Here is a 22,319-nt window from a genome sequence, read left to right on the forward strand (position 1 = left end):
AGACAGACCATATTCTGGACCACACAACAAACTTTAATGAATTTAATAGAATTTAAATCAAACAAAGTGTTTATTCAAACCATACAGAATTACATCAGAACTGAATAGTAAAAAGATTTGTGGAAAATGCCCAAACATTTTGAGAATACAACAATACAATGAATAGGTTAATGAAGAAATCACAGGAAAATTATAAAATACTTTGAGATAAGAGAAAAGCAAAAACACAACATAGCCAAACTTATGGAATGAAATGGAAATAGTGCTCATATATAAGTTTATAGCTGTAAATGCCTCCCTTAAAAAAAAGAAGAAGCAGACTTCCAGCCAAGATGGAAGCATAGACAGATACGCTGCATCTCCTTCCACAACTTAGAAGGAATACAACTACCTCAAAACTAGAAACAACCAGAGTTCCAGAAAATCAAACTACATGGAAGTCCAAAAAACAAAGATCTAAAGAATAAATACTCATCCAGACAGGTAGGAAGGGCAGAGTCGGGGCGGAGAGGACAGTGTGGTGCCGGTGGTGGCAGCAGCAGCAGGCTGGTGGAAAGCACAGTCACATGTTTTAAAAAGTCAGGAGGGAGAAACAAGATGGTGGAGGAGTAAGTGGAAGCTACACTAACTTCCTCTTAGAACTAGTCTGGATTTACAACGTAATTTTGGAGAAATCATCTGGAATAACCAACCGAACACCAGCTGGAGAGAAGTCTTATAACCACGGAGAGACAGAAAAGGCCGCTATATCACAACGTGACCGGTAGGGAGTGCGGAGACGCGGAAGGGCTGGCTGGCATCACACGGGTGGCAGCTGAAGGGACTGAGAAACAGCTCAGCAGCCGGGGATTCCCCCTGAGAAGGGCAGGGTCTAAACCCCCAGCTGAGCTTCCCAGCCTACAGAAACAGAGTGGAAAGTAAAACAGTATCCAGCTGAGAAAAGCGAAAAGCCACAGGGTTTCTTGCTAGCCAGAGAGAAACAGCTGGAGAAAAAGAGCTCTTAAGCGGATCACATGAAAATATTCTGCCCCCACTTACCCTGGGCACAAGCAGAGGGAAGACAGAGAGGACTGGAAATGCTTGGGGAGAGTTTGGTGTGGTGGCTTTGAGGGGAGAGCTGGGGAAGCGGCCAGCAGGGTCCCAGTGCCAACTCATCCCCACACTGCAGGCAGACCATTCCCGGCCAAGTGGCATCAGCCCGAGGGGAAGCAAAGGCCCTGCCTACAGGAATTAAGCTGCCACACCCACCGTCCTTAAGCCTGACGGCTAATCACAGATTGAATAGATTAACAACTAAAGGAGTCAGACAAAGACAGTAGATCCCTGGAAGTCTCCAACAGGCTGCCTAGGCCCAGACTGGTATAGGATCTGACGCCACCAGGGGGAGATCCAGGAAGTGCAGATCATTCTAAGAAGCACCAACAAACAATAGGAGTCACAAAAATGGGGAGACAGAGAAACAGCCCCCCATCGAAAGGAAAGGTAGAGTCCCCAGAAAGAGTGCTAAATGAAATAGAGGGGAGCCAACTATCAGATATGGAATTGAAAGCATGGATTATGGAGAAGCTCAATGAGCTCAGCGGAAACTACAAAGAACTCCAGAAAAACTACAGTGAACTCCAGAAGAACTATAAGGAACTTACTGAGAATTATACCAGCAACAAAAAGGACATGGAAGCTATCAATAAGAACCAGGAGGAAATGAAGAATACGATCTCTGAATTGAAGAACACAATAGAAGGAATTAAAAACAGGCTAGAGGAAGCAGAAGATCGCATCAGCGAGCTGGAGGACAATGTAGACAAAAACTCACAGACAGTGCAAGAAAACGAAAAAAGACTGAACAAGACTGAAGAGGCTCTAAGACAGCTGCAGGACAACATGAAACGTAATAATATCCGTATCATAGGAATTCCAGAAGGAGAAGAAGAAGAGCAAGGGATAGAAAACCTCTTTGAAAAACTAATGACAGAAAACTTCCCTAACATGAGGAGAGAAAGAATCATGCAAGTCCAGGAAGCACAGAGGGTCCCAATGAAGATGAACCCCAACAGGCCCGCTTCAAGACACATCATAATTAAAATGGCAACATTCAAAGACAAAGAGAGAATCCTAAAAGCAGCAAGAGAGAAACAACTAATAACATACAAGGGAGCTCCAACAAGGCTATCATCAGATTTCTCAGCAGAAACACTACAAGCCAGAAGGGAATGGCAAAAAATATTCCAAGCAATGAAAAACAAAGGCCTACAACCAAGAATACTCTACCCAGCAAGGCTCTCATTCAAAATGGAAGGTTAAATAAGAAGTTTCCAAGACAGAAGAAGGCTAAAAGAATACATCTCCACCAAACCAGAATTGCAAGAGATGTAAAGGGTCTGCTTTAAGAAAATGAAGAAACAGAGAGAGACAGAGAGGAACACGAGTACAAAGGGGGGAAATGACAATGAATAAGTACTGAAAGAAAGAAGGAACTTCTACCATTTGCAACAACATGATTGGAACTAGAGAGAAATAAGCGAAATAAGCCAGGCAACAAAAGAAAATTACCTTATGCTGTCACCTGTTACAGGAAACTAATGAACAACACAAACAAATGAGCAAAATTGAACCAGAGGTATGTAAACAAGGAATAAACTAACAGTAACAAAGAGGGAGATGGGAAGGAGAGAAGGGGTAAGAAGGGGTAGGGTCTAGTCAAAGAACATGTATAAATGACCCATGGACATGGACAACTGGGTGGAGACTGAATGTGGAAGAAGGGGGGGGGCAGGGTGCAGGGAAGCAAGAGGGGGAAATAAGTGGGACAACTGTAATGAAAAAACAAACAAACAGAAAATTTTTTAGTGGGGGAAAAGAAATAAAAATATAAAGAATAGAAATGCAAGTTCAATGAATATTAGCAGGACAAGGATTTTCCTTCACACTGTATATTTTTCTCCCTATCTGATCCCTCCAGAGTTTGGCATTCTAAAGAAGTAAGTAATGACCTAACTTTCTTTGAATAAAACTAATAAGACCAGTTGTTAATAGAGGTTTTTTTTTTTTTTCTTTTTTAACTAAGACTTTGACTGGAATGTCATGCCTAAAGGAGATATGCTTGGGCTTTGGTTGTTACCAAAAAGCCCTGAGCAACTGCGAATGACTTTCAAAGGTAATAAAAGTCCACGAGATAAAAGGCCTGGTACATTGGATGGATGAGCGGTCCATAGCAATCTTTCCAGGGAAGGAATGAAAGTTGTTTTCCTGAAAGATGGCTAGAAGGGACCTTAAGGCACAATGGAAAACCAGGAGGACCTGGAAAAGACAGGTGTTTACAGGCAAGGCTGAATGCCAGGTATGTGGATCTGCTTCTGTGCCTTGAAGGGGAGACTGAAGGTCACCCTAAATGTTCCTTGCGTAAGTTCCAGCAAAGCAGAACTAAAGATCATAAGTGATCATTTGCTACTCTTGTTGTGTTTATGCAAATGAACAGGATAAATTAAAAATGGACTTAATGCAGTCCCTTTAATGACAAGGAGGGTAATCTTAGGGAGAAAAATCACGATTCAAAGAAGATCACAATGCCCAGTAGTAGACTATAAAGTAGTGCAACTAACCGTCTTTAAAGTTTCTTTTCACTTAAAATTTATTTTCATTTGAAAGTTAAACTATGTCTGTGGCATTATCAAAGATGTTTAATTTACATGCGAGAAGAATGTCAAATGCCTTGCAACTGGATGTCTTTCCGATAAGACAGTCCTACAGATTTAGAGACTTGTATGTGGGTTATGTTACATAAATTAACATGTGTTTTCTGTTTTCAAAGGGCATAAGCCTATGATCTCATTACCTGAGTGATTGTGTACGTATAGGCCTCACTTAATCCTGTCTGCATTGCTGCCTCCTGAGACTCAATGGTTTGGCTGAACTAAGTGGCTGAGTTGGTGAAGAACGGGGTGGTCTGTGGGCTTCACTTTAAAACTGGTTTCTCTTTTCTATCCTAATGGCTTGGACAGAAAGAGCCCAGAGGCCTGAGAGGGGGGAAACCTAAAATATTTCCCTCAGTCCAAACTAAGTATAATGGGCAAAAGGGTTTTGGACAGGTGAGATGTACCTGGCATACCTTCCTCCAAAGAAGCCCTTATTTTCCCTAATGTGGGACATTGAAAAATTAATACCTGTTTTTTGTCATCTAGTGGTTACGGGTTGAATGATGTCCTTTAACCCTGTTGCCCCCAGAATACAACAAGAATGCCAGCCTGTTAAACCAAGCATGCCGTTGTCCAGAGACAGCCAACCAACCTGGAGTCTGCACCATCCTTCCCCTTGTGGGAAGGCCACCCTCCCCCCCCCACACACCCCTGCTCTTATTAGGGATTTCTTGACCCACGGGTAGGTAGGATGACGACCATGTCCAGCTTGAAGCAGCTAGAGGAGCTCGAGACCTTCGTCCATTGTCCTTTATAAGATTGTAAAGCGTCTTAAGTCTGAGAGGGAGGGATTGTTATTTTTTATTGTTAAAATATTTAACTAATTAATTATTTTTTAAAAAGAAGAAGAAGAATATATGAAAGGGTGAGGCAGGAGAGCTTGTATGTACGACCCATGGGCATGGACTTGGAGAGGGGATTGTTGGGGAAGGGGGGTGCTGGGTGGAGGGGAGCAAAGGGGAAAAAATTGGAACTATTGTAACAATATAATCAATAAAATATACTTTAAAAAAAAAAGTCAGGAGGGACACCTGAGGGGCGTTTCCAGCTCCTCACCAGACCTTGCAGCTCAGGGTCCCAGCATCGGGGAAAATCAAGCCTCATTGCTTCTGACTGTGCAGACCAGTGGGGGTTGGGGTGGAGGCAGAAACTTCTGGTCTCTCAGCAGAGTCCACTTGTTTAAAGGGCCCCCACGGTCCTAGAACATCCACAGACCCACCTAGTCTGGGAAAGACAGCCAGGGCAGCAGCTAGAGGGGTGCCAGTCTGGTGCAGAACTGGGAGAGGTGCCTGGAAAAGGGGCGAGTGCTGGACTGGCGGCATTGTTCCCTCTTGGACCCCTCCCCCACATACAGCGCCACAACGTGGTGAAACAGGTCACCCTGGATTGTCGAATCCCTAAAGCTCCGCCCCTTACAATGTAACAGGAGCTACAGCTCTACCTGGGATGCGGAGGCAAACAACACAGGAGCCTGTCAGAATGAGGAGACAGAGAAGTATGGCCCAAAAGGGGAAAGAGATCAAGGTTCCAGTGGATGAACTAAGTGACAAGGAGATAGCCAACCTAACAAATGAGGAGATAGACAGCCTAACGGATGCAGAATTCAAAACACTGATGATAAAGATGCTCACAGGCTTGACAGATATGCTTGAGTATGGCAAACGCATAAGGGAAGAAGTGAAGACTATGCTAAGTGAAACGAAGGAAAATCCACATAAAACCAATGGTGAAGGGAAGGAAATTGGGGTTCAAATCAATGATTTGGGACATAAGGAAGGAAAAAAGTCAACCAGTGCAGAATGAGGAAGCAAGAATTGAAAAAAATGAGGAAAACTTCCCAAATTTTGTGAAGGAGATGAACATACAGGTCCAACAAGCACGCAGGATCCCAGGCGAGCTAGACCCAGAGGGGACCACACCAGGACACATCATGACTGAGATGACAAAGGTGAAAGATAAAGACAGAGTCCTGGGGGCAGCAAGAGAGAGGTGGAGAGTTGCCTACAGGGGGATGCCTATAGGACTATCAGCTGATTTCTCAGAGGACACTTTGCAGGCAGGAAGGAACAGGCAAGCAGTATTCAATGTGATGAAAAGCAACCTGCAACCAGCACTACTCTATCCAGCAAGGCTATCTTTTGGAATGGAAGGGCAGATGAAGTGCTTCCCAGACAAGGTGAAACTAAAGGAGCTCATCATCATCAAGCCATTATTATATGAAATGTCAAAGGGACTTACTTAAGAAAAAGAAAATCAAAACTATGAACACTAAAATGACAACAAACTCACAACTATCAACAACTGAGTCTAAAAAATAAAAACAAAATCCAACTAAGCAAACCAGAATAGGAACAGAATCATAGGTATAGGGATCATTTGGAGGGTTATTAGCTGGGAGGGGGAAGGGGGAGGGGGAGAAATAGGGAAATGATGCAGGGACTAAGAAACATAAGTGATTGGTACAAAATAGACAGGGGGATGTTAAGAATAATATAGGAAAGGGTGAAGCCAAAGAACTTATATGTATGACCCATGGACATGAACTAAGAGTGGTGGGATTGCTGGAGGGAAGGTGGGTACTGGGCAGAGAGAAGCAAAGGGGAAAAGAATTGGGACTACTACAACAATGTAATCAATAAAATATACTTAAAAAAAGAAGAAGAAGCTTTTCACAAAGGTAGTGCAGAAAATGAGGAAGGAAGCCCTTACCCCTCCCAAAGCTGAAGCCAAAGCAAAGGCTTTGAAGGCAAAGGAAGCAGTGCTGACAGGCATCCACAGCCACAGAAAAAGAGAAGATCTGCAAGTCATTCACCTTCTGATGGACAAAGACAATGTGGCTCCAAAGGCAGCCCAAGTATCCTTGGAAGAGCAACCCGAGGAGAAACCTGTTTGACCACAATGCTATCATCAAGTTCCCCTATCAGGTCAGTCATAAAAAAGATAGAAAACAATACACTGTGTTCATTGTGGATGTCAAGGACGACAAGCTCCAGATCAAATGGGCTATGGAGAAGCTCTGTGACACTGACGTGGCCAAAGTCAACACCCTGATCAGGCCTGATGGAGAGAAGAAGGCACATGTTCGACTGACTCTCAGCTATAATGCTTTGGATGGATGTTGCCAACAAAATTGGGATCATCTAAACTCAGTCTAGCTGGCCAATTCTAAATACAAAATTTTTTCACTTAAAAAAAAAAGATCTCAAACCAATAACCTAACTTCCATCTTAGAAAAGTAAAAAAAAAAAAAAAAAAAAAAAAAAATGGAAAGCAAACTAAACACAAAGCAAACAAAAATAAAGGAAATAAAAAAGATTGGAGCAGAGACAAATGAAATAGAGAATAGAAAATCAATACAGCAAAACAGGAAAACCAAATGTGGTTCCTGGAAAAGATTAACAAAACTGATAAACCCCAACAAGAAAAGGTTAATTACTAAAATCAGGACTAAAAGTGGTGACATACTACTGACCTTACAGAAATAATAACAATTCTAAGAAAGTGAAAAATCGTATGTCAACAAATTAGATAGCCTAGACGAAATAGACAAACTCCTAGAAAAATGCAAACTACCAAAACTGACTCAGAAAGAAACAGAAAATTTGAATAGGTCACCTGTGAGAAAGAGTTTGCATGTAACCACACCATTTTGACTGTACCGTGAAAAAGCCTCCTCCTTCTGTGCTCCTCAGTTTCTCCAAGACAGTGAAATGTTACTACTGGACAGTCCAAAATGGCCAGAAAAAGAAACCCATGAACTTCGGCATGTCTCTTTATACCAACATTCTGCACCAACCTGAGAGCTCTGAGAAACTCTCTGGACGACTTCCTTGTAATCCATTCATTCTCACCCGAACTTTGTAGAAAAGAGAACTAGCCCAATAATCAATTAGCCTTTCCTAAATTTTTACTTCAAGCATTAAAAGTAATTGATAATTTAAAAACCACTATATAAATAGAAATTTCCAAAGACATAAATCAAAATAATTATTAAATTTGAATGAAAAAGCCATAAAGCAAACCTACAGTTGGTATGGTCCAAATCTGCAGAGAGCTTTCCTTCTTTCCATATGACACAGAAAGCAAAACATAAACTGTAACTGCGTGACTACAATTATATTGTGGCAATCAGTCTTTATTGTATTTAAAACATGTATTGTGCAATTGGAACAACTAATAGAACAATAAAAAATAAATAAATAATAAAATAAAATAAAATATATATATTTTGCCATTCTTGTAAGTAAAGAGTAACATATATTTTATATTAATGATGATTTTTCTCTGATGTCAATATCCATTGCCAAAGACAGCTGCTAGCCAACATTTTTTTCCTCTGCCTAGGAAGATAAAGAAGCAATTGGATGTCAAAAGCAATGTTAACTATATAAAAAAGTATGCCATATATATATATGACATGACTGATTTTTTCTATCCAAGGTACAAAAATTAATTCTAACCAAAAATGTCTCTTTTCCTACAAAACTAAATTTCAGATTTCTAGCATATATGGATTTGATATGACTATATTTAAACTGTACTGTCTAAACATTTTTAAATGAGAGGGGGAGAATCATAGTTTCAAATAAATATTATTTTTTAAAAATAGCTCTCAGAATATTAGATATTTTTCTAAGTGCTTTGGTGATATGAAATAATGCTAGTCACTTTCAATATATTTACAGAAGAATACAAAGGCCCGGTGTTTCCGAAACATTAAAATGTATTAAATTTTAGTTTGCTAATGTTTACTAAATATTTCCTTAAAAGGGTTAGTTTTCAGGTATTTTTAAGTGATTAAAAAACTATATTATATAGTAAATTTAATTGACAAAATTACTCTAAATATGATTCATTCATAAATTCCATATTATCTTAAAAGTACTAGGTATTTGTTTTCAACAAATTGTCAATTAGACAATAACAGAACCACATAAATAACATTTCTCTATTTTTAAATAGTGAAATAGTGAACACATCTTTGAATCTGAAGTGCTAACAAAATATACAGCCAGTAAATATTCAATAAGTTTGTAGTAATATAATAGTATCTTTATCATGCTGCTCATCACTACAAATAAAAAGTAGATGTTCCATACAGAAGTAATCAAATTTAAGAATAATATAACATTATTAAATACATTAAATTTCTACTTTAAAAACACATTCCTGTAAGAACATAAATTACAACTTGAAAAACATTACTGCCTAGTTAAGATATATGAGTACTGCCAAATACAATACATTATGTCTCTGTCTATATACACATGCATAGGATAGTAGGTTGAAGAGTGGTGAGAGGTTAGACAGTGTGGTCAAACATTTTATCATTATGAGACATGTAAGAGTCTTAATGACCTCTGGTTCATTCACCAAAGACCACAAATAATTCAGTGCAATTATACCAGTTTGGGGAAACCACTATGTTCATAGTTTTTTTAATGTATATGAAAAAAGTTATGCAATGTAGCATTGTATAAATACAAATTTTCAGTCACATGAAAGGACCTTTTGTTCATTTATTTTTAAAGAAAGTACAAAATGAATTAAAGTGCTTTGCACTTAATAAAGATAATGACTAGAACGGTGTCATAATACAAGTTGAATAATATTTTTTTTAAATTACAGTACCTTATGAAGCATGTTTTCTACTGTCCTCATATGATTAGCAACACCTTCTTTGTCCCTAGAACAAAATTAATTCGATGTTAGTAAAAGCCAAGCCTTACTACAACTGTTACATACTTTAGTGTAAGTCACTATTACTGAAAAATAATGGTTAGTTATCATTGTAGTCCTTCTAAAAATGTAAAATCTAACTATACTCACTGATATATTTCCCCATTTAACTCTTACTTTCAATTATATTGCCTGTCAAGATTAGAGGGGGAAATCTTAAGGATACCTTCAAAGTGAAAAAGTGAAAAAGAAAGAAAAACAAAATCATGGTTATATTATTGATTTAAAATGTGCAGAAAAGGCTAAACTTTTATTCTTTTGATTTCTAATAAAAATGTTAACATATTAATGGTGGGGATATATTATCAATGCCCATACTGTGCAAAATAATATTTTTCTTCTATATCGTTTTTTGTGCTATCATAACTGCAAAAAAAAAAAAAAAAAACAAAAAACCGCCTATGACCTTGACTAGAACTATGCGGAGTCACTCGTTTCTTCTGTTAGCTTTGTGTATTGAATTTGGCCTTAATAATTAAATTAAAAATTTGGATGAAAATACTAAAGATAAAAATTTAATATTAAATTCTAAACTGAAAACTGTAAGTAATGTATTAGCACTCCAAATTTCACAGACAAGCCAAATTCCTGAATTAGCAGCAATGCTTTGATACAATGAGTCTGAAGGTTTTATAATCTTGTTTTCCTTAATCTCAGAATTTTGAGAGCTGTAAGAGACACTAGAAATCACCTTCTTATTTGACCTGAGGCAACTTAAGACCGAACAATAAAAAAAATGCTGATGCTGTAAAACTTGTATCATTTAAAATAACAAGTACATATACCTAATATGGTGACACAACTGTCACCAAGCTTTACAATTTTCAAAAAAACTGTTGGTGGACATTCAAAGACACCATATTTTGGCCTGGTATAAACTGATTTTCTCACTATGTATCAGCAGTTTCCCAAGCCCACTGGCAAAGCGGCGACTGTCCTCAAGTTGCAGATTCCCCACTCTGTGATTTAGTTTACAGACTACATTCATATTTCATGAAAAGCATTTAATGAGAGAGTTAGTCTCAAAAAATTTTTACATTAATATAGAAACTTCTGTGAGTACAGGAATCCAGAACTCCAAATTTAGAATACACTGAGCTTATTAAAATTAGATGTTTCTTTAATCCATAAATAGATTTTCTTTAAGCCACGCTGTTGTACAAAAGACTGTCTTAAAGTACTCCATGTAATTTAATGTGGGGAACAAATAAAAATTCCCAAGAGAACTGTTTAATTTGAACTTCATGGTGTATGTCAACTTGATTACCTGGTAAAAGAAAAACACTCTCATCATGTTTACATAGTTGCCCACTCTGAAAACTGTGTATTTTTTCTATTTAACATATTATAATATACAGCTATAAAATTAAATGAGTTTTTCTATGATGTTTGTTTTTATTGTTAAAAAGATGCTATGATATACATGCTGATTGCATACTAACATTTTTAAGCAAAATATTACTTGGAATATTAGTACCTTATAATATATGCAAATCAAAATTTAGAGGAAAAGTGGGGCAGAAGGGAATAAGAAATATGTGATAGAAGAAACTATGCAAAACTTTTAAATAAAGAGTTTTACATTTCATATTAATGAAAACATGGTTTCAAACATATAACACTACAATGGAACCCAAAATGCACCTAATTAGAGGTTATATAGACACTTTTAGTTTTCTGTAGTTTCTCAATAAAATATACATTTAGAATGTTGAGTTAAAGAGTTTTCTTTTTTGAGGATATATCAGAGAATTTCAAAGAGAGACAGCTGTACTTTTGTTGTCTAACACTGTATTATCCAGAGCTAAAACCCGAAGCATGAAAGTAAGAATTGATCTTTTGTCTGTTTTAAGTGATCTCCCCAAGGTCCAAATGCTCACTTGGCTGCCATACGGAGGGCACTCTCTGCATCACGGATGTTCTCCTCCAGCCGACGCTTGTCCTGCTCCAGCTGGGTAAGATGTCTATTGAGCTGACGCAGAGATTGATCTTTTCTTCTCAGCTCCATCTTTGCCTTGGAGAGACTCTGCAAGCAGACAGAAAACAGAGTTACTTGTCAGCCCTGATAATTAACTTCAATTTATGCCATAGGCTATTAAACAAAGAAGGATACAGACTGACTGAGAAGTAGACTTGGGTCATTACACATCGAGGTTTAACAAATTTTCTGCAAAAATTGTACATACTAACTAATTAGAAATGATAGAACCGATAAGATTTTGAAAAATGTTTAGCTACAAAACACAACTCTTACTTTATTTTTAAAAATACTGCAAGGCAAATATATTTTATTCTTACTAAAAATACCTGCTTATAAAATTCTCCAGTTGTATTTTCTTTTAATGATGAAAAAATAAAGATTTGGGGGAAAGCACATAAAATATAGAACTCTGATATGCCCAAAGTGTGTATATGATTGAGAGGAAGGTGGATTAGGATACCTATAAGAGAATAGGGAACCCAAGGTTTAAAAATACCACTACTGTCTTCTCAAATATATCTATAACAGTTTCTATACACATGTCCATGGACAAACTTGACTCCAAAATACAATTCACTGACTTCTTATAAATGATTCTAATGTTCAGGGTAGCAACACAACGTGATCAACATGTTTCAACAGAGAAGGTTATAAATAATACTTGCAGCTGGAATTATTTATATTCCATAAATACTTTCCTAGCCATAGAAGTATAAAATCTGTTGATTGAAACTTGCTATTTGCTTTCATCTGGAATATTCTCTTAGCATAAAAATTTCAGGATGCAAGTATACAGCTTTATCTTGACTTTAGGATTCAAAGTTTTAAATCAGAAACTCACAATTCATAGGAAAATTTTCTAGACCTCATTTAAAATTCTAAGACCTAAAATAGTATAGGGATCAGAGTATTGCTTAGCACAAAAAATCTGGTCATTGCTTTGCCTATGAAATTTCCAAAATATGAGCTTATCAAACAGTTTTTCACTTAGTATTTCTTCTTCTTGCTCAGAGGTTAGTCTCACATTAACATTCGCAAATATGCTTTAAAAACCCAGTAAAGAATAACCAAAGTGCGCCCTAACTGGTGTGGCTCAGCTGGTTGGGTGTCATCCTGCAAAGTGAAAGGCCACTGGTTCAATTCCCAGTCCAGGCAATATACCTGGGTTGCGGTTTGGTCCCTGGTGAGGTGCAAATGATAGGCTCTCTCACATCGATGTTTCTCTCCCTCTCTTTCTCCCTCCCTTCCTTTACCTCTAAAAATAAATACGTAAATAAAATCTTTTTTAAAAGGATAACCAAAATGCAACAATTTCATGTTTGAAATCTTCTAATAGTATCCTTTTACTATATTCATAACAGGTTCTATAAAAAACTCAAGCTGTCTGCATAGAGCTAAAATAATTAATTCACTCTAAATGTTAGTGAATGAAAGCAATCGTCAGTCAAATCAGGTATTCTAAAATGTTAAATTTTTAAATTCAGTATTTCATATTTCAAATAGTCAAGTTGCTATCAGACAAATATAAGTCAAAAAATTAAAAATAAGCAAACTGTGATTACTTATTAGGTATATTTTAAATCTTTAGTATTAACAGATCTTCAAGGACATACCACTATGGAAATAGTCAAAATTAAACCAATTTCAAAAAATTTGACAAGAAATAGATTTTAAAAGCCATGGTAAATGTACTTATTTTATGCTACTGTTAAGATATTTAAAGGTATTGAAGTATCATGAGATTTCTTCATTAAAAAAATAAATAAAACCCATATCTGAATCCTTTTAAAGCCAGTATTTCTAACATCTTTCAAGTAATAAAAATTGCTATTTTCCAAGTATGAAGAGAAAATTAATGACCTACCACCAGTGAGTTACACATAAAGCTTGAAATCTTTTTCCAACAGAAATAATAGATTTGTGTCAATCAACTCAAATTCTCTTGCTCAGTAACTCTTATGACTAGAGGTGCATATTTGTGAGGGGTATTTAGGGTATTGTCTCTAGCTTTAACACAGATTGAAGCTCGCTGGTCCAATGAGTTAACCCATGACTTTGGAATCATTATAGAACCACATGTGACTTTTCAAAGATCCTATGATATCCTCTCAAAGAAGATATAACTCATAAAATTAAAATTACTACTATATGGCTAAAACTCTTTCATTTTCATCTTTCAAGAGCAATGGTAGGGAGCCAACAATCTCCCCTAAAGCTTGCACTATTTCGGAGGCATAGCTGAAGAGCCCATTCTAAGACTGAAATTATAGAAAATGAACAAAAAGTGGTATAAACAAAGTGATATGGACCATATTCCCTTAGTGTGAAAATGAAGAGATAAAAGTTCTTTTAAAAAATCAGCAGTGTGGCGATTGCTGGGGGTACATAAGGGGACTAAATGGTAATGGAAAAAAATACAATAAAGATTAAATAAAAAAATAAAAAATATAAAGTTCACAAAGAAAAAAATAATAATTATATTTATATAATTTATGCATGCAGAATTCTCATTTTAAAGATCTGAGGGACATCACCATGGAAGCAATACAAATCAATGGTCCATGGAGATGCACGTAAAGCACCAAGACAGAGAAAGTGATTCAACGATATGTCTCTTCTCTAATATTCACCTTTTTAGTTTTTGATGACAAAGTAGTTATCTTTTAAAATCTTAACACTGAGCATTCACAAAATAAAAATATATCTGCATATGTGTGTATATATGTATCACACATGGGCACCTACATTGTATATATGTTATATATATTATATATATATATATAATTTTAAATTCGGCTTTTCTTTTCTTTTGTCCTGTTCAGGATTATCTAATTAAAACCCATGATAAACTTTATAGACACTAATATTTCCAACGGAACGACTGAAACCAAGAGGCTGTGCCTCTCGGCAGCAAGGCAACAATGATAAGCAGCAGGCTGGCCACTGATTTCTCAGCCAGGGTAGATGTGGAAGTGTGATGTTCTGATATCTGAGAAACTGTTCAAGAGAGAATAGGATAAATCAAGTTTAATAACTCTGCTCCTAATTGTTCCCCCAATGCTCAACTCTAATTACTTGGAGGACTCTCCTGACTGTCACCTGATATTAAGTTGTTGGAGGCTGAGCCTGGAACAGCGAGATAATCAATAAACATTTAGTGGGGAGAAGAATGAAGATCCTGTTAAGCAGTGGGAACCTGCAGCACCCAAAGCCCTTCTGCTCATGAGAAAACCTGTGGGACAGCCAGAGTGATTGCAAAGCAATAATCCAAAGCACTGTTTTTAGGCCTTGAGGCCTTTAGGCAACAGTACATTTGAGGAAAAAAGGTTAACACGGTCACCCTAATTACAGCCCACTTTCACATACTTCATATATAAGTGAAGACAAGCCAATTAGGTAGAAAGGAAGATAAGGGAAGTTTTATTTGTATACTAATTAAACCCCTGATGAAATTAAAGGAAAAACATACAGCTCTGTAATTGTGTCTGAGAAAGGTCACTTCAGGTTCAGTTATCAGAACTGCACAGCCTTGAGATAGTTCACTTAATCCACAATACAGCCCTCATTTTGTACTCAGGTCTTAATATTTACAAAAAAAAAAAAAAAAATTCAAAGGCTGATACTGCATTTATCTTTAAACTGCATTGTGAACAATTTTAGCTGTTAGAAAGTTAATGTGAAATATGATAACAAGAGTTTTCTAAAAGACAGAGAAATAGCCCAGCTACATATAAACCAATGCCACAATATTACTTACCAAAGATTCCGAATTTTCCCTTTAAATCCAAAATGTTTTAAAGCAAATTTTTATAACAAAATTCCCAAGTGAATGCATTTCAAAACTATTCTGCAACATATCTATTGTATTGCTTTTTAGATAATGATGTTATCGCTCACCTTTATGTACACCTCTCATAGTCTGGGGAGAAAAAGCCAAAGCTCTCGCTAAACTCTTCTTATAAGAAGATATTTTTACACCTGGTTGTTTCCCTAAGATGGTCATGAAAAGCAACTACTAATGAAAGCTGGCAGGAAAAGAATGGATACCAAGGAAGTACAGTCGTGCACGGCTTAATGACTGGAGTACTGTCTGAGAAATGTGGCATCAGATGGTTTTGATGTTGCCTGAACACTGGTGTGCTGACACAGACTGAGGCGGCACAGTCTACTACACACCTAGGCAATACAGTACAGCCTACTGCTCCTACAGGCTATAGCCCGGATAGTATGTTACTGAACTACAATTGTAACACAATGGTAAGTATTTAAACACATCTAAACATAGAAAAACTACAGTAAAACACAGTATTAAAAAAATGATACATGTACCATGAGTATAGGACTGGAAGTGGCTCTGGGTCCATCAGTGAGTGAGGGCTGAATGAATGCAACAGCCTAGGACATCACTGTACACTGTGTAGACCTTATAAACACTGCACACTGAGGCTACACCTAATTGGTAACATAGCAGGAGATTAAACCAAGCACAAGAGAAAATGATGTGATCAAGAGACATGGTAAACACTAGACGTGTGGCTGCTGACAAGGTAACACAGCATAGTGTTTAAGAGCAAACATTTTTTTATAAGTAGAAAGAGTACACTAAAATAACAAAAAGTATAGTACAGTATGTATATTAAATACGTAAAGCAGTAATTGTCATCTACTATCAGTATCAAGTATTGTGTTCTATACATAATCATATGTGCTATACTTTTTTTAGAAAAGACTTTATTCATTGATTTTTAGAGAGAGAGGAAGGGAGGGAGGGATAAAGAAAGGGAAAGAAAGACTGATGTGAGAGAGAAACATCGACCCATTGCCTCTCAAATGCACACCAACTGCGGACCAAACCTGCAAACCTGGCACGTGCCCTGACTGAGAATCGAACCAGCAACATTTTGCTTTGCAGGACAATACCCAATCAACTGAGACAAGCCAGTCAGGGCTCTGCTACACTTTTATACAACTAACAGCACAGGTTTGTTTACACCAGCACCATCACAAACACATGAGTAATGTGTTGTGCTACAACATCATGATGGCTACAATGTTACCAGGTGACAGAAATTTTTTCAGTTCCTTTATGATCTCATGGGACCACCATCGTGCATGCAGTCAGTCCATTGTTGACTGAAATGCATTATGTGGCGTATGACTGGAGTTAAGCACAGGGAAAGCTTAGTGAGAGAATACATGGTAGAAGTGAATGCTTAAAGACCCACACATTTTTAAATGTCTTTCTTCCTTATCTATACCTTCTTAAGTTTCTATAATAATATGTGTTACTATTGAATAAGAACACATTATTTTTTAAGTCACATAAAATTTCATATTTCTAAAGCTTTAAATTTTTATTAAGGCTAAAATTTTTAAATAAATTATATATATAATTTGAAATTCTATTAGTTTGCACCTATGAAAACCTTTTGTGCAGTGGAAATTTTTTAAAATCACAGCTTCATTGAGATATAACTCACATATCACAAAACTCACCCATTTAAACTATACAGTTGAGTGGGTTTTAATATACTCATAGAGTTGTGCTAACATCACCACTGCAAATCTTTTGGGAAAAGTTTTTTTTATTTTTTAAGCAAAATTTATCAAAACAACATAGCTCCCTAAATATCTCATTTCAGCAAACTCTAATTTTAAACTACTCAAGATATATAAATATACACAAGTTAATTAATTTTGTTTTGTAATAGTTTCAAAAATATAAAATACATAACATGAATTCCCTAAATCAGAATGTTTGATTAATACATGTAGTATGGTACAAAACTTATCTGAAAACTGTGCATAATTCTCCAATTAATATTTCTGATGTTAAGGGAAACATCCAACAGAGTTCTTTCTCATAAGGGTACAGTACAGCAGTGCTAGACCATTAGGCCAGCTACGAAGACCGAGCCCCGGGGGATATCACTTGTATAGATTGTCTTTGCTCTAATGGGAAATATCTATGGATCCACATTCCTACAGACTAAAAGCTAATGGCTTATTCAATTTGGTATAAAAGTTAGTCAAACAAAATGAAAGACAAGACAACACATGTGTTATAAAGAAGTACGCTGCATTCCTAGGTCAAGAGGCAAAAAGTATCTGTAACATTTTTTAAAACTTACTGCTGTCAGACGAGATGCTTTGAATTAACATTCCTAGATTGTGATAAATTGGGTAAAACATCTCAGGGCACTAAAACTAATGTTGGAAAAGGGAATAGAACCATATTAAGCCCTACTATTAAAATGTGACAACTAGAAATTATACTAATTAAGAATTGAGTAGCTGCTGGGTGGATCAAACTATGCAGATTGCCACAGTAAGTATAAAGTTAAAATAATAATTGGGTAAACAAGTTAGGGATGAAACTAAAGAATAACATAGTTTACTTCCCTAATTTGGTGAAGGAAACAGACACACAAGTCCAGGAAGCACGGAGTGCCAAACAAGTTGGACCCAAACAGGACCACACCAAGACACATAATTAAAATGCCAAAGGTTAAAGGTAAAGAGAGAATCTTAAAAGCATCAGGAGAAAAGCAGAGGATTACCTACAAAGGAGTTCCCATAAGACTATCAGCTGATTTCTCAAAAGAAACTTTGCAGCAAGAAGAGGCTAGAAAGAAATATTCAAAGTGATGAAAAGCAAGAACCTATAACCAAGATTACTCTATGGAGCAAGGCTATCATTTAGAATAGAAGGGCAAATAAAGTGCTTCCCAGACAAGGTAAAGCTAAAGGAGTTCATCATCACCAAGCCATTACAGTATTCCCTCATTTATCTCAGGTATTATATTCTAGATCCCCACCCCCACCCACAATAGGTGAAAATCCACGAAGTAGGAACCTTACATTTTTTTTGTATTTATATATATTTTAAGGCTTTATAAACCCTTTCCACACACTTATAAACCATTCCCAGTCCCTTGTTAACCTTTCCCACTCCCTTATTAACCTTTTCCACACTTTTATAAACACTACTTATGTCCTTAAACATATTCTGCACTCTTAAACCTATGTAACTTTAACAACATACGTATACAGTTTCGTAAAATCTTGCGATATAGAAAAAAATTCGTGATAAATAATTAAATATAATATTTTTAAAAATTCCATGATATAATAAGGCTGCGATAAGTGAACCACGATATAAAGAGGAACTACTGTATTACATAAAATGTTAAAGGAACTTATTTAAGAAAAAGAAGATGATCAAAACTATGAACAGTAGGGGTGGTGCTTGGCAGAGGGGAGCAAAGGGGGAAAAATTGGAACTGTTGTAACAATATAATCAATAAAATATACTTAAAAATAAAATAAAATAAAATAAAACTATGAACAGTAAAATGACAACAAACTCACAACTATCAACAACAGAATCTAAAACAATTAAAACAAAAACAAACTAAGCAAACAACCAGAACAGGAACAGAACCATAGATATGGAGATCATTTGGAGGGTTATCAGCTAGGAGGGGGAAGGAGGAGAATGGGGGAAAAGGTGCAGGGATTAAGAAGCATCATTGGTAGGAAAAAAATAGACAGGGGGGTGTTAAGAATAGTATAGGAAAAGGGGAAGCCAAAGAATTTACACACATGACCCACAAACATGAACTTAGTGGGGAGTTGATGGAGGTAAGGGGATACCCGGTGGGGAGGAGGGTGAAATATTGAGACAACTGTAACAATATAATCAATAAAATATACTTAAAGAATTTTTTAAAGATGCTAAAATTAATATAGGAATAGATTTCAGTCTTGGTATTCTATATTTTATATGAGCACTTTGAATTAAAATTCTTCAATATTAAGTTGTTTTCCTTAAGAACACTATCTTTTATTATTTTCTAATGATAATCCTATGCAGAAGGTAGGTGATATTTATAAACTGAAGTTGAAAATCAAATAACTTACCCACTTTAGGGGTTGAAAAAATGAGTGGCAATCCAAGTTAGAACTCATTGCATCTGACAAGACAACAGATGTGGAAGTGTTCTATAAACTAAGAGGCTAAATAAATTTACTATACATAATATTGCAATACTTTCACTTCTTCATGTAGTGTCATTGCATAATGTTATTTAAATCCCCACCTATGTGTGGCCACTTATGTTTCCATATTATTTCTACATCATCATTTATACATATACATATATAAAAATATAATTTTTAAGATAATTTTCTATCACACTTGAAAAAGATAAAAGGAAACTAATAAAAACAAGGACAAAATAAGTTACTTTTATAAGTAGGCCTTACAGTCGGTTATTATTTTAAAAATGGAGCAAATGAGCAATAAAAATTCAGCTTTAAAATTTCAGGGTATGCTGCAAGATTATATTGTATAATGCTTTATGATTATTGGTATTATATTCTCACATACGCCTTTGAAAATGTCCTCCTAAATCCCATCAATATAAAAGGAAAAAGTTAATCTTCCCCAGTAAACTAAAAGTGATCAATAATAAAATATAATGTAAAGAAAAGGAACCTCATAAAAGTGCTTAAAATACATTGAATGCTATTTTTTTCTAAGCCTCACATATATACCACAAAACTCTGGTAGACTAAAAGTGTTAGATATAATAATGAGGTACAGTGGGAGAGAAATAGTTAAAATACATTTTAAATAACAAAAAAGGAGGATAATACAGAGAATCAGGAGAGCCCTGTCAACTAAAAAATATACCCAGAAAAGTACAAAAGGACAACTGGTAGCTAGATGTTCTGTGACACATGCATGTAAGCAGTAATGTGGCAGTAATGTTTTCCCAGAGTATAAAACAAACTGTGTTTGACTGTCCTACAGACCTTATGAGACAGAAATTAGCCACAGGTGACAACATCATGATGCTGCTTTAATAAAGTCAGCTCTTATCTGACCTTAAGTACTCTCAGTGAATGCCTAAGGAATTCAAGGGGTTGGAATGCACATAGATTCCCCTGTTGGACCTTAGTCAGCCATAGGCTACTCAGTAGGCTCTGAAAACTTCACACAGTTGACAGTCCTAGCTATGTGGAAGTCTAAAAAGTTGCTGAATTCCCTGGCAATAATTTAAATGAGTCAAGCTATGATTTAGGTTGTAGATATATATTTAGAATTAAATGCAGCTTAAAAATAATTTGAAAACTACCCAAAACAATTATCGAAGAAGAATTTGAAAAAATATGAATAATTTATAAAGGGCTTCATATAGCTGAGTTCTTACACTGAGTAAAAAATTACTGTTGGAAGAATTTTTCAATTTCAAGAATTCTTTTTGTGATGTAACAATAGGATATGTAATGCTACATGATAATTAAAAGACCCTCACATTAATAAATACATTGCACCATGGCCTGTGGGTCAATTGGTTGGACCATCATCCCATGCACCAAAAAGGTTGCAGATTCGATCCCTGGTCAGGGTGCATACCTAGGTTGTGGGTTCAATCCCAGTAGGGGCACATACAGGAGGCAACCCAATCAATGTTTCTCTTTCACATTGATCTTCCTCTCCCTCTCTCCCCCTTCCTCTCTCTCTAAAATCAATGAAAGCTTATCCTCAGGTAAGGATTAAAAATAAATAAATAAATAAAACTACAGAACTTAAATGACTATCTTAAATATGCTATATATTAAATAATATTAATAACAGTAAATCTAATAAAAGCTGAATAAAAATAAATTATTAAAGAGAATCTGAAGGTTAAATTTAAATTAGAAAGACAGGTTCTTTTAGACTCAAGTTACAAAGTCTGAGTTTTTTTCTTATAAATTTATTCACAGGATGAGTTTTTTGTGTTAAGTATTTTACCACTGATTTCTATCTGAATAGCAAACATTTACTAACTTTCGCTACCTAGACCGTTCCTTCTTTATATGAAGGCACTAAGCCTGTTCTTGAACAATGCCTGTCATATTGTAAATATTCAATAAATGTTTGCTATTATAACTTACTTCCCCAAAATCATGGGGGGAAATAGCTTGAGCAACAACTGTATCATTTTATAGCTACATTAACTCATTTGGTTCTACATAGTCCAGTGAGGTAAATTGCTTTCCCATTCCTATTTTATCTGTAAGGAAACTAAAAATCATAGAAGTAATGTTTTCAAAGTCAAGTAACTACTAACTGGGTTTATGCCAAAATGTGAACCCAAGTCTTCTAAACCCTTATTCTTTATCTTATACCACAATAACATTAGTAACCATCTCTCCACATTTTCCATAAAATCCACTAACTGGGAAATCCTTATTGAAATGTGAAAACAGTATTTTACCTATTTATCAAGTTCTGAGTAAAATCAGTAAGGTATTTCATGCTTTCTACCTACTTATATTGAAATAAACTCCACGAAGAACTACAGTGTAATATAATAATGAACTTTCAATAGCAAAAATCAAAGCACGCACAATTCAAGATTCCCTGTGCAAGGGCAGGATCACTGTCATCATTTATTGACTTGGGATAGTGAATGCACAATACAATATAAAAATGATATATTGTAGAAATGTATACCTGAATCCTACATAATTTTATTAACCAATGTCACCCCAATAAATTCAATGAAAAATAAATTTCATTAGTACATATTACTAATGAAATACAAAATAAACATTGCAAAGTAATAATGAATTATATAACAAGCCACTGAAGTAGCAAATTTTATATAATTCAAGACCATATGGGCTGCTGCTTTCTTTTTTTAATCTTTCAAAAAGCAATAGAGTTCTCTGTGCCTCTTTCCTTTATAAGTTAGCAACAATAGCATTGAACTTCCCCTGCAGATCTTGAAATTCAGCTGCCTAGTATAACCTCCACTTTTAAAATATTTATTACAAGATTTCCACACTATCACTACAGTATATCAAGCTCTCTAATATCAGCACTTGCAGCTAAATGACCGTTAAGGAAA

At 35.8% G+C, this 22,319-nt stretch overlaps 1 protein-coding gene across 1 annotated transcript in view; it reads right to left on the reverse strand.

Moving 5' to 3' along the window:
• Nucleotides 1-22,319, reverse strand: part of CCDC171 (coiled-coil domain containing 171) — a 298,734-nt gene that overhangs the window by 83,172 nt on the left and 193,243 nt on the right. The window contains exons 22-23 of the mRNA XM_090274081.1: nt 11,312-11,457; nt 9,324-9,378 (exon numbers count right to left, since the gene is read on the reverse strand). Coding sequence (XP_090130207.1) covers nt 9,324-9,378; nt 11,312-11,457 — 201 coding nt within the window. The remainder of the gene's footprint in view (nt 1-9,323; nt 9,379-11,311; nt 11,458-22,319) is intronic.

Source organism: Furipterus horrens, unplaced genomic scaffold (assembly GCF_987537825.1).
Source record: "Furipterus horrens unplaced genomic scaffold, mFurHor1.1.pri manual_scaffold_4, whole genome shotgun sequence".
In the NCBI taxonomy this organism is placed as follows: domain Eukaryota; kingdom Metazoa; phylum Chordata; class Mammalia; order Chiroptera; family Furipteridae; genus Furipterus; species Furipterus horrens.